Source organism: Excalfactoria chinensis, chromosome 5 (assembly GCF_039878825.1).
Source record: "Excalfactoria chinensis isolate bCotChi1 chromosome 5, bCotChi1.hap2, whole genome shotgun sequence".
Lineage (NCBI taxonomy): Eukaryota > Metazoa > Chordata > Aves > Galliformes > Phasianidae > Excalfactoria > Excalfactoria chinensis.
In genome coordinates, this window is record NC_092829.1 from 18,861,238 (window position 1) to 18,874,362 (window position 13,125).

The following is a 13,125-nucleotide window of genomic DNA, read 5'->3' on the forward strand; positions in this document are numbered from 1 at the left end:
ACATAGTAATGCTGCCCTGCTGACAGATCCTCAGTGAGCAATTTATTGTTTTTACACTATGTTAGCTTTGATATGATTTGATCTTAGATTTGTTATGCACCCTCTACCTTCTGTGAAGTAAACAGTCAATGATACCTAGCCATTTCAAATCTTGTTAAGTCACTGACACCATTGTTCAAATTACCATATTATGTCTATTTTATAATCAATAAGTATCTTTTCCACCTTTCTCTTACAAGTGAAGCATGCAGTGCTTTAATCTTCATCGATGACTAGAAGAGATGACATTCAGAGAGACCCAGACAGTCTCAAGCAGTGGGCGGAGGACAGTCATTAAGCTCAACAAAACCAATTGCAAAGTCTTGCACTTCGGTCATGACAACCCCTACTATCTGGGGGATGAAAAGATTGAGCACAGCAAGCACTGCTGCAAAAGACTTGATGGTACTTGTGGATGGTAAGCTGTACATTGGCCAGCAATGTGCCCAGAAAGTCAACTGTGATCTAGCTATGGGTATCCCTGTTCATCACATTTAAAGGTCCCTTCCAACACAAACGATTCTATGATTCTGTATTTGCTCCCAAACATGGAAGCCTGCTTACAGAGCATGTGAGAGTGACCTCACTTAACCTAGTTCATTCACATCTTTCTGATCACACATAAGAATTTCCTGGCACCAATGAAGGCAATATGAAAACTAGATTAGTTTCTCTTTCAGTGACTGAACTCAGACAGAAATTCATCTCTGCAACAGAAAGCATACAAGTACCATGACTTCTGAAGGAGGTTAGGGATCTTCACGGGATGATGGAATTGATCCCATACCTTGCTACATATCAAATGTCTCCAGTTTAGCAAATACTTTATTCTTATTTCACTCTGGTCTCTAGGATAAAATCTGTTGAAAATACAGGAAGCATTATGATTAACTGTCTATTCACTTTGAGTAACTCATATGAATTTACTATAGGTCTCTTGTGTGATATCTGGGATAAGTATGTTCTCTAGTATGTCTAATTTAAGCTTAAACCACCTGATCTTACGAATCTTCCATGTGTCAGAACCTTCAGTAGTAATTCCATATTCTAGTGAATCTCTGTTAGGATGCTTTCCTCTGAGACAAAAAAAAAAAAAAACAAAAAACAAAAACCACAAACTAGTTAGCATCCATAAGAATAATCTGCTTCAGCAGATGAGGTAAAGGATTTAGGCCTTCAGCCCTTTCTAGCCAGAGCTGGAGCAAAATAGAGAAAATGTGTTTACTTTTTCTTTCCTTTTTTATTCACAGTACAATCACTTAGACACATATACAATTTGTGTTTAAACAACAGAAAGAATAGATAGATCTGTCTCACCTCAGTTCTCAGAACAGAAGTGTGTTTCAGAAGTCAAACATTACACACCCATGGACTTCTCTCTCACGTGCACACACTCTGAAGACCAGATTTCCTCTTACCCCTTGTCAAGTACCTGGAGTGCTGACAGCAGTCTTCCTGCAGCCAGATTCACAGTTAGTGTTTCTGAGAACTACTCACTCACAAAATCTGAGGGCTCGTGATCTGCTCAGTTCATTTTGCACTGCAACACAAGCAACCCAAGTGCTACAAATACAAAGCAGAAAGCTTAGTCTTTACTGATGTCAGCAACAGATCTGCCTTCTGAAATATGTATTTAGCTTATATCTGATCCTTAATTTAAACCCTGGATCAAAGACACTTTACTGACAGCCTGCATTTCCAGGTGCAAGACACCTGACTGCTGAAGTCTCCAGTATTAAAAAGAAATGCCAATATTACCAATATTAGCCCTCTCTTCAGCATTTTGTGGTCTTCAGTTATGGGAATACCTGTGACAGATAAACTATTAAAGACACAGGTGCTTCTAAGGGACCTATAAACCATATGACGGATGGCTTTTAATATTGCTATCTATCTTCATCATCTGCCTGAGATCAGCAGGGCAGAGAAGTAACAGACAGAAGGTCATTTAGTGCAATTTGAAAAAGAAAAGAAGAAAAAAAATATGACAGATAGCTATGGGAAGACGGCAAACCTTGCACCAGCTTTGCTGTGGTCAAGCACTGCAATTACATTAAAAAAAAAGAAAGGAAGAAAAAAAAAAAAAAAAAAAAAAAGAGAGGAGAAACAGATTTCCAACCACACTTTGTTCAAAACCAACATGCTAGATTCCCTTTGAAAGAAAAGAAAAATCTCATATTTGGCAGGTGTATTATTAAATCCAATGTCTAGTCGAGACGCTCTGATCTTGACGTCAGTTATATTACCTCAGACAGTTTCTCAATGAACACAAAACCTCTCAGGTTGAGGCTAGAGGCATTCAGAGAAGTACACTACAAAGATCAACTGTCTTTCTGCTTTTCTGGTGCAAGAGCCATTTCTTTCTCTTGCTCCAGTCCCACTCAAGATTAAAATCAAGCACCCTGCTTGCAACAGAAAACACCCTGCAGGCACCTTCCAGGTGAAGGAGAGCACCTAGAGCACAAACTTACACTGTGCCCATCTTGAGCACAGGTCTGGGAAGAGCCAGAGGCAGTCACACAGCAGCACCGTGACTAAAGCACAGACCTATAGGAGGAGGGTGATCTAAGGTCAACGCTTTGAGACTAAGATTGTCTACTTTCTCAGGTATTTAGAGGTCTCCAATAGTTTTCAAAATACATTAATCATTTCCATTTGTTTAATCCTTTCTCATTTTTATCTGCTCAGAACTATTCTAAGATTTTTACCAAAACACACATATAGCTAACTGGACACTTCCCTCCAATAGAAGTCCTGTCATTTGATTACTGTTCCCTTTTTTCTCAGAAGGGCTTTTCCTTCCACAGAAATCTGTCACCCCTAAATTTCAAGAACACCACAAGGTACTGCTGTCAGTCCAATGCTCCACTCCCACAGATTGCCAACACCTCAAATATCAGCATGCAGTGAAACACCTCCACAAAAATAATCAAATTCACTAAAAAAATGTTCCTCCATGCACAGCTTGTTTCACAGGTACCTAAGCAGCCACTTTCAATCTGCCCCTCAGGGACCATTATTAAGATAACTGTAATTAAGGTTTTGCATCTAATCCCCAATGTTCCACAGCTGAGATTATTATACTAGCTCCTGGGTAACAAAATTGCAATGTAACAAAGATATATCCCCAAATACAGCTAAGCTCAGCTGGAGATCAATAGGTAGCCTTATTCCAATGACAGGCAATAATTAGTACATTAGACAGCCAGGATAACGAATGAGAATCTCATTCAGGATCTCTCATTCCTCCTTTGTTTTTCCTTTCAATATTTCTCTCCAAAACGTGAACAACAACAATGGGGCAAAAAAAACCACAACAGGATAAGCATGCAAAATTTCTCTTTCTTCCCATTCATTCCAGCCTTCTTCCTTGAAAGCCCAAAAGCTGGCAAGTAGAAAAAGATTTCCAGCACTACCTGCATATCTCTTTGCATGTTGGCACTCTCAGATATTTTTGCCCTGTAAATACTTTTATGATATATATTTGTACATGCTGTTTATTGTAAACTTAAAGGTAACTTTCAGCCTAAAGCATAAAACATATCACATGCATATTAAAATAATTTGGCCTATTTGCTATACTGACTCAGGGCATTCCAAGCCAGACACTGATCTCAGTGATATTGTCATAGACCTCAAGTTAACTCACTGAAATCAAAATAATTTTACTGCTACAAACAAAATCTAGTCCATGAAATACATAGACCAAATTCTTCATCTGCTTGTTCCCACCCACCCAATAACACTGACTCCTCTTTGCAAACTGTTTTCCACATGAGCAACCTTGGAAATGAACATGAACCACCTCGCAAAGTCCTCAGGAATAAGGAATTAGATGTTGTGATATCCGGGAAAGCATTATGTGAACACCATTCCATCTCATTTACATCAGTACACTTCCTTCACCACACATTAGACTTAGAAGAATGACTCAAAAGCACATACATTTAACTTGACTGAGTATTACGAAGATGAAAAACCCAGCTGAGACAACAAAACCAGAGTAGACTACCGCAAGCGAGAGCTTCCAGGCAGGAAATTAGACCTTACATGGAATTCAAATTTCCATAACCATGACCATGAGATGAAGAGGCAACAGTTAAAGAGAAATCACCTGTGCCTTCACCTTGGTAGGTGACTGGAGTATCTTGTTGCAGGTCAACAGTAGAACAGCTGCCAACAGATTAACAGGCTCCTGCAACAGTTTGTTTGTTTCTCTGCACTAATTCAAATATCATCTGCTGAGGTCAGGTGCCAAAACACCTCATGTCGATGAAACCTGGTATAAAATTCATCTAGAGTGCTGGGTGCTACAATGGAGTATAGGAGTTTAACAGCACTACATGAAACAGAATTAGCTTAAAATAACGGTTATGAAGCTCAGGGTGACTTTTGCATAGAAAACCTAATATTACATTAGCCATCAACTAATGTACATCAATTAGCCAAATTCAGTACTGTAACAACTTCTCTATACAAGCTGATTTAAGAAAAGAATCTTAAAAGAATGAAGTTGATGGTTGAAGCCTATTCCAGTGCTTCCCTGGAGCTTTTACACATACTGCTTCGCAAAGGAAATATGGACATATATAGGAGACTACATGGAACAAGCTGCATTTAAAATCAATCAAATCCTTGTTATGTTTGACAGCTTTAAATACTTTATTTACTAACTTGCACTTAGCAGAAATATATATGCTTGGAAGTCATCAGAGTAAATGGAGTATGGAGTGACAGAACCAAAACAGATATTCTTACTTTTTTGTACCAAATTTTGCTACTGCTGTCAACGTACATCATTGCCCTCTCAGAGATCATGCTCTGAATGTGCCATTATCTTAAGGAACAATTTCCAAGACCAGTGCAACAAAATACCCAGTATCACTCACTCAGCTGCTTATAACACAGAAGGGGACCAAAAAGTATCATAAAAAATACTGTTATCAATGAAAGACGAGATCAAAACAGAGCTGCATTATAGGAACATTCAGCATAGCTGCTGACCAGTGTCAGGAAAAGAATTAAGAAACTAGTGAAATTTCTCAAATGCTGATACTGAAGCTGTCATCACTGCCACCTGTAGCAAGTCTCCCTCCTGTCCTGTTGAAGTTTGTAGCATGGCTGGGCCATAGTTTATGTGCTGACAGCAGACAGGTGCGCACAGATACCAGTGACTGATTGCAGTTCTCATCCTAAATGTTCCTTCTGCCAAGCTGTTGAAGCAATCGTAATTAAATCACTCACCAGAGACCAAACTGCATTTTGGGGATCACAAAAGGATAAAGTTGGCTAGCTTTCACATTTGGAAAAAGAAAAAGGAAACAGTTTTCTGTCAGGGCACCTTGAAGAGGTGTTGAAAAGTGCAGAAGCAGTGATTTCTAAAAGCATCTGTCACTTTAACTCCCTCTTTCTCACCCAGCACAGGAACACCCAAACTCCTCCCTGATTTTAACAACAGTACCCATCCTAAATGCCTCCCAAAGGGCACCTGTGGCAAGAAAGCTCTAGAGCTGCAATCTGATTTCATCCTCACAGCTATTACTCAAGGGAGGTGAAATGCCTTTCAGTAAAAAGCAAAGCAACAAGCATTCTTAAGCCACCTAAAATGTTAAAGCAATTGCGGGATATTACCAAGCAACAGAAATGTCCAGGGTGCTTTAGTAAAAAGTTGAGACAGATCACTGCTCTAAAGATGCTACAAATCTTGGAGTTGCAGTGCAAATGAAAATAAAAAGCAGTAAGAGGGGTAAAAGCAGGGTTCACAACCCAAATCACACTAATACAATTTGCATCATGTACTGAAGTCTGCAGTTGCATTTCCCTCCCCTTTGAAGTAGGGGAGGGTAAGTTCAGTCAGAGACAGAAGACCCCAGAGGCTTAGGGTAGGGACTACAAATGAGCCATCAGCCAGAAAATGCAAGTTATAGTAGAGGGCACATAAAAGAGCACAGAGTAAGTGAGGTCATATCATGAGGAGGCAAGCAAAAAATTAGACAGGGTGCCTGACCTGCTGTGAAGAAGTATGATTCACTCAAGATAAATCAGAGGTGACTCTTGCTTAATGTAGGGTGCCTGTCTCTGTAGTATCAAAGGCAAATCCCTCAGTGTGCTATTTAAACAGCTGACTGGTTTAGCTGTGCATGACTAATGAAGTCTATACAGATTTATTTTCTACACAGTAGCAACCTCTTGCTCTCTGACTCAATAAGCGATAAGCTAGGCACATTAGAAATCATTGCATGGTAATCAAACACAAACAATGAAAAGGGTTTCTGTAAGTAAATTAAGCTGAGTATGTTGGCAGCATACAACGCTATGCAGCACTGTCAAAGTCTGTACAAAAATTGGCCCAGATGGCAGCAAAACCAAAATATTGATGAGAGGGAAGACTATCTCCCAAATAGGGATCTGAATTCCTCTGCAGAAATAGCTATAATTGCTTAGTGGAACAAACAACATAAGAGTAGAGCAGGAGTGGTTTGTATGGATGTCAGAATAAAGTTATCACCATAAAGAAACAGCTAATAATTTAGCTATTCACCCTATTGTAAGCAGTCCCTTCTAATGACTATTCTGTCATACTATTTAAGCAGAAATGAAGAAAGCTGGTTCTGCCACTACCTTTTGGCAAGGTAGTCTCCATGCTCCAGAAACATCAATCTACTTACATATTCATTCATTTATGTGGAGCAGGAGAAGGACATGAGAAGAAGAAGGATGGAAGTTACTCTAGCATCCCTGCCCCACATTAAAACATATGCATGGCAGTAAGGCCAGCTTCATTCTTCCTCATTTGATCCAAAATGTTCTGTGCTTTACTCAGACATGTTACTTCTAGATTTGATCTGTTTTGGTTTTTTGTTGTTCTTTTTTATTATTATTATTTTATATATACACCCTTCATTTCAAAGTCCAGAAAAAGATCTTTGATACTCACTCAGAGATATGATTTAGCAGTGGGTTGTTAGAGTTAGGGTAGTATGGTTAGGTTGCGGTTGGACTTGATGATCTTTAAGGTCCTTTCTGCCTGAGCAATTCAATAATTCTATGATTGTAAGCCTCACTGACTGCAATTACAGAACTGAAATTCACAAAAGTTACTCCTATGCTAGCGCTAAACATAGGAAGAATAAATTCACCATGACTTCCTTTCCTCCTCCAAATGTGATTCATCAAAGTACAAAAGGAGTATATAGACTATATATCACACAGAAAGGAATCTTAGGAGAAGAATGTAATCATGCAAAAAGAAGAACAGACCTGTTGCACCTCCTAACCAACTAAATGTATTATCTGTGTGCAGGAAAGGAAATATCACCTCTGACTGAACAGATGGAAACAAGAAAAAGATAAGGAATCTCTAAAGCTGGACAAGAGTTAAATAGATGACATCTCAGGTAATCTGGAGTCTGTAACGAATACTATTTCATTTGAGATCATGGTAAAGAACTTGCTTCAGTTAAGTAGATAGGATGGAACTCCCTCACATGAAAACATATAATTAATACGGTGGGCTAACTTCCAATTATGGTACCTCAGCTGCTCAGTTACACGCTGGTACAGTCTGCAACACTTTGGAACATTTTGGTTTGCTTGTTTTAGATTGCACAAGTTATCTACACTTGAACCACTTTTGATGAATCCAGTCTAAAGAACGTGTAACTTAATTAACATACAAATGCCTGCACATATCATCAAAACTACACCTAACATATGAGAACAGGAAGTAAAACTTCTCCCTCGCCATAATGCATAATACTTCACAACAAGTAGGCAACCAGAAACAGAACTTTCTCTTTAATGTCCTGATACAAAGCAAAGGCTCTAAAAAGAAAATACACAGAAAGGTTATACGCACGTTTTGAAGATCCTGGTTGAAGTCCCACTGTGTTTCAGGAATGCATATGACTTACCTTTCCAGACCATTTTAAAACCCACAACCTCCTGTCAGCATTTCTAAACCACCAGACAGCCAGACACTAGGAAGCTGGCTACTACCTTGCTCAAAAGTCACCTCCTCTCAAATCAAACTACTATCTCTGCTCTGCATGGTTTCTAACCATCAGTTCTAAAAAGCAACAAGGAATCTTCAAGTACAGCCACAGGAACCTGACTTGTCGACATCTGAGAGTCTGCTTTAAACCATTAACAACAGCATAACAAGGACACTCAAACATTCTGGAACTGTGAAGTACAACAGATTAGAGACAAAACTGTAGTATCTCTTGTTAGAGATTTCCATGGCACCTACTTAAATGCATTTATTTTACACCAATGTTTTATAAGGTGTTACACTTAGCAAGACTAAACTGAATGACTGAACTAGAGGGGTGTGGGAATGGAAAACTGGATGTCCAACAGCATTTCTAGATCCCCTCTCTCACACACCTCTTATTAAAAAAAAAAAACAAAAAAACAAAAAAACAAAAAAACAAAAAAACAAAAAAACAAAAGAAAAAAACAAACGTAAAACAAAAATGCAGACAATCAATGTCACATCCTGTTGCTCTGATATGAAATGTTTCTTCTAGACTCATCCATTCCAGATTCCAAATCAATCCAAAAACAGATCTGACACTGGAGCCTCTAGATCTGTGTCTGTAGTACCCTTCTTACACACCCAGTGCTACAGAACAGAGAGGGGCCTTTTCACTGTTTGAGACAAGTATACCATGAGAAAGGGGTGAGCAATTCAGGTAACATTTCAATTGATAAAAGACACACAGAAATGCAGGCTTTCTGGCCTTCAGCAGCAGGAACAAACTGTCAACACTTGTTAAACAGTTTGTCATTTTTGTCATCAATTCAGCCATATCTCAACCTCCCAGGAGAAGGGATGCAGGTATGACACTGCACTAATATCACACACCTCACTGTTATTTCTAATAAATTCCCTCATAAATCAAAAGCAGCAGCTTATGAAATGCAGGTGTTCAGACTTTTCTGGCCTTAAAGTTTCTGCATACAATAAGCCAAATTATTGATTACAATTATGCTTATTACAACGCCAACAGTGTGTGCTTCTTCATTCCATGTCTTGGAGCAAGGAAGGAAATGGGAACCAGCTATCTGCTTAAATAACAGAAGCAGGGAGAAAAGTGATCTGCTTCCTACAGACAGGAGCAAAGGTCTTACGAGGATGAGCAGGCAAGCACCTGAGGGCCGATCTCCTCCCCTCCAAAATAGGGCTTCAGGTGTTTGTTTGTATTTTAGCAAAGATCTTTGAAGTCATTGGCCAATAACCTAACATCCAATATTTTGGGAAGCATATCAGTATACCAGGAAGCAAAACACTGTTTCTACCAACCAATTTCAAAACATTTATCTTTGCACACAGACAATTTAGAACAGTGCTAAGGAGTTTTATATCAATGTCATTAATCTGCCAGAAAAGTTTGAATGAAAACATCAAAGCATAATTCAGCATAGAAGATACAGATATTTTGTATCTATGTTAATAGTATACATAGTGCACACAAATCATTCTTGGTTTCTCTAAACTAAGAATTCCATTAACATCAATAACCATTATTGATCTGGCTGTCAAACGCAAAAACAACCACCTCCAAAATATACTTGTATCAATATGTGTAATATTAAATATTAGACACTTTCATTTTAGCAATGAAAAAATAACTTGCTGCACACTTCAAGAAACCTTTCCAGGCAACAAAACTTGGATTCACCATTGGAAAGGCTTTATTTCCACCATGAGTAAAACTAATTGTGTGTTCTCTGTGCTCTAATCTATCAGGACTTGCTGCTCTGTGTAATCAAAAGGAAAAAAGTGACTTACGGTCATTACACTGGCTCCCAGAATACGAAGTCATGGAGCAATCACAGGTGAAGCCTTCCCACTGCTGATTACAGATACCCTGATTTGCACAGGAATCTTCCTGGCAGGTAGTGCTTGGTCCTGGAGAAGGGATGACAAGAACAGAGTGAAACAAAGTTGAAACAATAAGTTTAGTGAGGCCCACAACATTTCCAATTCATCACTACCACCAACGTTCTCATGCAGAACATAAAAAGCACTAAACAGTTTTCCATTCTTAGACACGCAACAAACTTGAGTAAGAGCACACAGACAATTGTACACTCCACAACAAAACAGCAAACTGTAACACACAAGAAATAAGAAGAGTGAACAGCAACATATTCCTGTTCAGGCAGGCCTAACTTCTACGTTCTGTGCTCACTCAAAGCAATATACAATGTAATATGATAATGTGCAAGGGTAACTGAATCACTGCCAGGTACATGTGCTTCCCCTGAAGCCCAATATTCCTTTGTTGCAGGAATACAGGCTAGGAAACCAGTCCACGAACAATGCCTTATCCTATCTAAAGAATTATTATGGAGGTTCCTCTGGAAACGTAATGTTACAGAACAAAACAAAACCAACCAACCAGCTCCATGAGACTTCTTTCTATACTGGACAGCTTTCCATACCCTCGAGATGATTTCCATACCCTCGAGAGATGCAGCCATCATAACAGAACAGAACCTCTAACAGAACACTCTTCCACTGTCTCTGATTTGGAGCTAACTCTTGCTAACCTAAACCATATAAAGTTGCAAAGGCATAACTAAGATAACAGCAAAGAGTGATCTTCATATCAGAGGGACTCCAAATGACAGCCTGTCATCCACAAATCGGTAGCCTGATAAAGCACAGATAACAAGAGCAGACAACAAAACCCCTGAGAAAAAAAAAAAGATCTACTTATCAAAAAGACACAGCAGCAGACAGAGTAACAATTTGTTACCGCACTTGAATAAAGTTATGCAGAATTATTCAATACTTCTCTTTCCCCCCACACCTATTCTTCCCACCCGAGTCATTTGCAAGCTGAATGAATCCCAGTGAATCATAGAATCACAAGGTTGGAAAGGACCTACAAGACCATCTAGCCCAACCGTCCTCCCATTACCATTGCTACCACAAGCCACTAAACCATATCTCATAGCTCCTCATCCAGACGCCTCTTGAACACTGCCAAGGATGGCGACTCCACCACCTCCCTGGGCAGCCATTCCAGTGCCTGACCACTCTCTGGGAGAAAAAGTTTTATCCTTATATCTGATCTAAACCTCCTCTGGTACAACTTGCGACCATTTCCTTGGGTCCTGTTTGTTGCCTGGGAGAAGAGGCCAAGCCCCTCCTCATCACAGCCTCCCTTCAGGAAGTTGCTGAGTACAATGAAGTCCCCCCTGAGCCTCCTCTTCTCCAGACTACATAATCCCAGCTCCCTCAGCTGCTCCTCATAAGATTTGTGCTCCAGACCTCTCACCAGTTTCACTGCCCTTCTCTGGACACCTTCCAGGGCCTCGATGTCTTTCTTGTAGTGAGGAGCCCAGTGGTCTCACTGGCACAGCATGAAGGGAATAGATCACCTCTAGGTTTACAACAGTGCTGACAGAATGTAGGGCATGGGCTGGTAGACACATGCATGTACTCAGTTCTCCCTTGCCTCTATACTTATAAATGACATGGATATAACCAGACACACAGATACTCATCATGCTAGGGTCTGACACTTACTCTAAAAGTACTATGACCCAAGAAAAGAAAGGATGAAATTTAAGAATCTGAGATAGAACACTAGTCGTCATTTTGTCTAAGATTTATCTGAGGATAAGAACTGATTGAAGAAGAAGAGCAGAACAACATTTTCAATGACAATGTTTCTTCTCTCTTCTGCACTTATGTGAGAACACTTTAATCAGTTATCTGATTATCTGGATATCTGATCAACTGCAGTTGATAATGGGCATCATCAGATTGGAGATATCTTCTGTCCAGGTGCCACAAGAGGAATACTAGAAATCAAGGAGTAAGCTTGCATGAAGCCTTAGTAACTGTGGCTTGAGGTGCTGCCAGACCATAGGGCCAAGGCATTTGAATTATGCCCACAAATATGGTTTCTGTATCACATTTTACAGAAAACAACTGTGAAGATGAAGCTATTTTCAAGTAAGTAAGTCAAAAAAATATCCATAAGCACCATCTGATGAGGAATTTTGAAAGGCTAACAACAAAAGAAAGCTTGAAGTCAGATCTGTTTGTGACAGCAGAGCACAGATCCTGGGTATTATGCTATGCCTCACTCCTCAGTACTACAGGCTATTTGCATGGTAAAAGCGTCTTTGTCTCAGAGAGTTGAGCTATCCCTGCTGCTTACAGTCCTTGCCTGGTGTCATAATCCCCCATCTGTAGCAATGGAATTTTGTTCAGAGCAACTAACAGGAATGTCACAGGGGATTAGGATTTTGGATTAAGGACCAAAAGTGACAGAAGCACAGGAGGGCTTATAAAATGAAGACTGTTACCACGCACATGCCCTTTAGTGCTAATTAACAAGGAAAGGAAGACAAACTGTAGCAATAGAATTGGTTCTAAAACACCAATACCATCAGAGTTCAAGCCCATTTTTATTGTCTTTGGTAACACTTTCAACATTCTAGAATTATTTTCAAAGCAAAGTTTCAGATTGAGCTTTTGCATAATGCTGGATTCATCCAATAAGTCACACTATGCAGTTAATTAACTAATGCATACTGACTTACATTTTCTCCTTGAATTTGCAACATTCTGACAAAACCTGCTAATTTCCCTGACTGCATTTTATTCAGAGATATTGCCTTTATTATCTGTTTGGAGCTGGGCTTGACATAGCCTCTTAATCCACTTTCTATTGGGCATGTGGCATGAGCAGGTAGTACATGCAGAATAAGAATGGAAAACTCCACCAGTACAGAAAATCAACCCTGCTACAGAAGTGTAACTTGTTCTGTCTCCTCCTGTAATGGCAAAGCAGAAATACCCAAAAATGTCATTTAATCATTACTTTTCCATCTTCAATGCCTGCTGAAAAAGCTCAGGACCTGATAATTTGCAGCATCTCAGATTTTCTTGGGAAAGCATTCAAAATCCTACTTTTCTTCCAAGTTACATAGCCAGATTTATGATATATCAGTTTTTGCTACTACACATGTTAAGAAAATCACCTTGGAAGAGAACAGTAGCCAAATTCACCTTCCATATTCTATTGGGAAAAAATTACTTTGCCTCTCTAGCTCTTT

General features: G+C 39.4%; 1 protein-coding gene across 37 annotated transcripts in view; it reads right to left on the bottom strand.

Moving 5' to 3' along the window:
* Window positions 1-13,125, bottom strand: part of NRXN3 (neurexin 3) — an 898,188-nt gene that overhangs the window by 478,739 nt on the left and 406,324 nt on the right. For all 37 annotated transcript variants that reach the window (XR_011903710.1, XR_011903709.1, XR_011903708.1 and 34 more), the window contains one exon: window positions 9,836-9,955. Coding sequence is in view for 33 of the 37 variants with exons in the window: in XM_072337914.1 (XP_072194015.1) it covers window positions 9,836-9,955 (120 nt within the window). In the remaining 4 variants the exon portion in view is untranslated. The remainder of the gene's footprint in view (window positions 1-9,835; window positions 9,956-13,125) is intronic.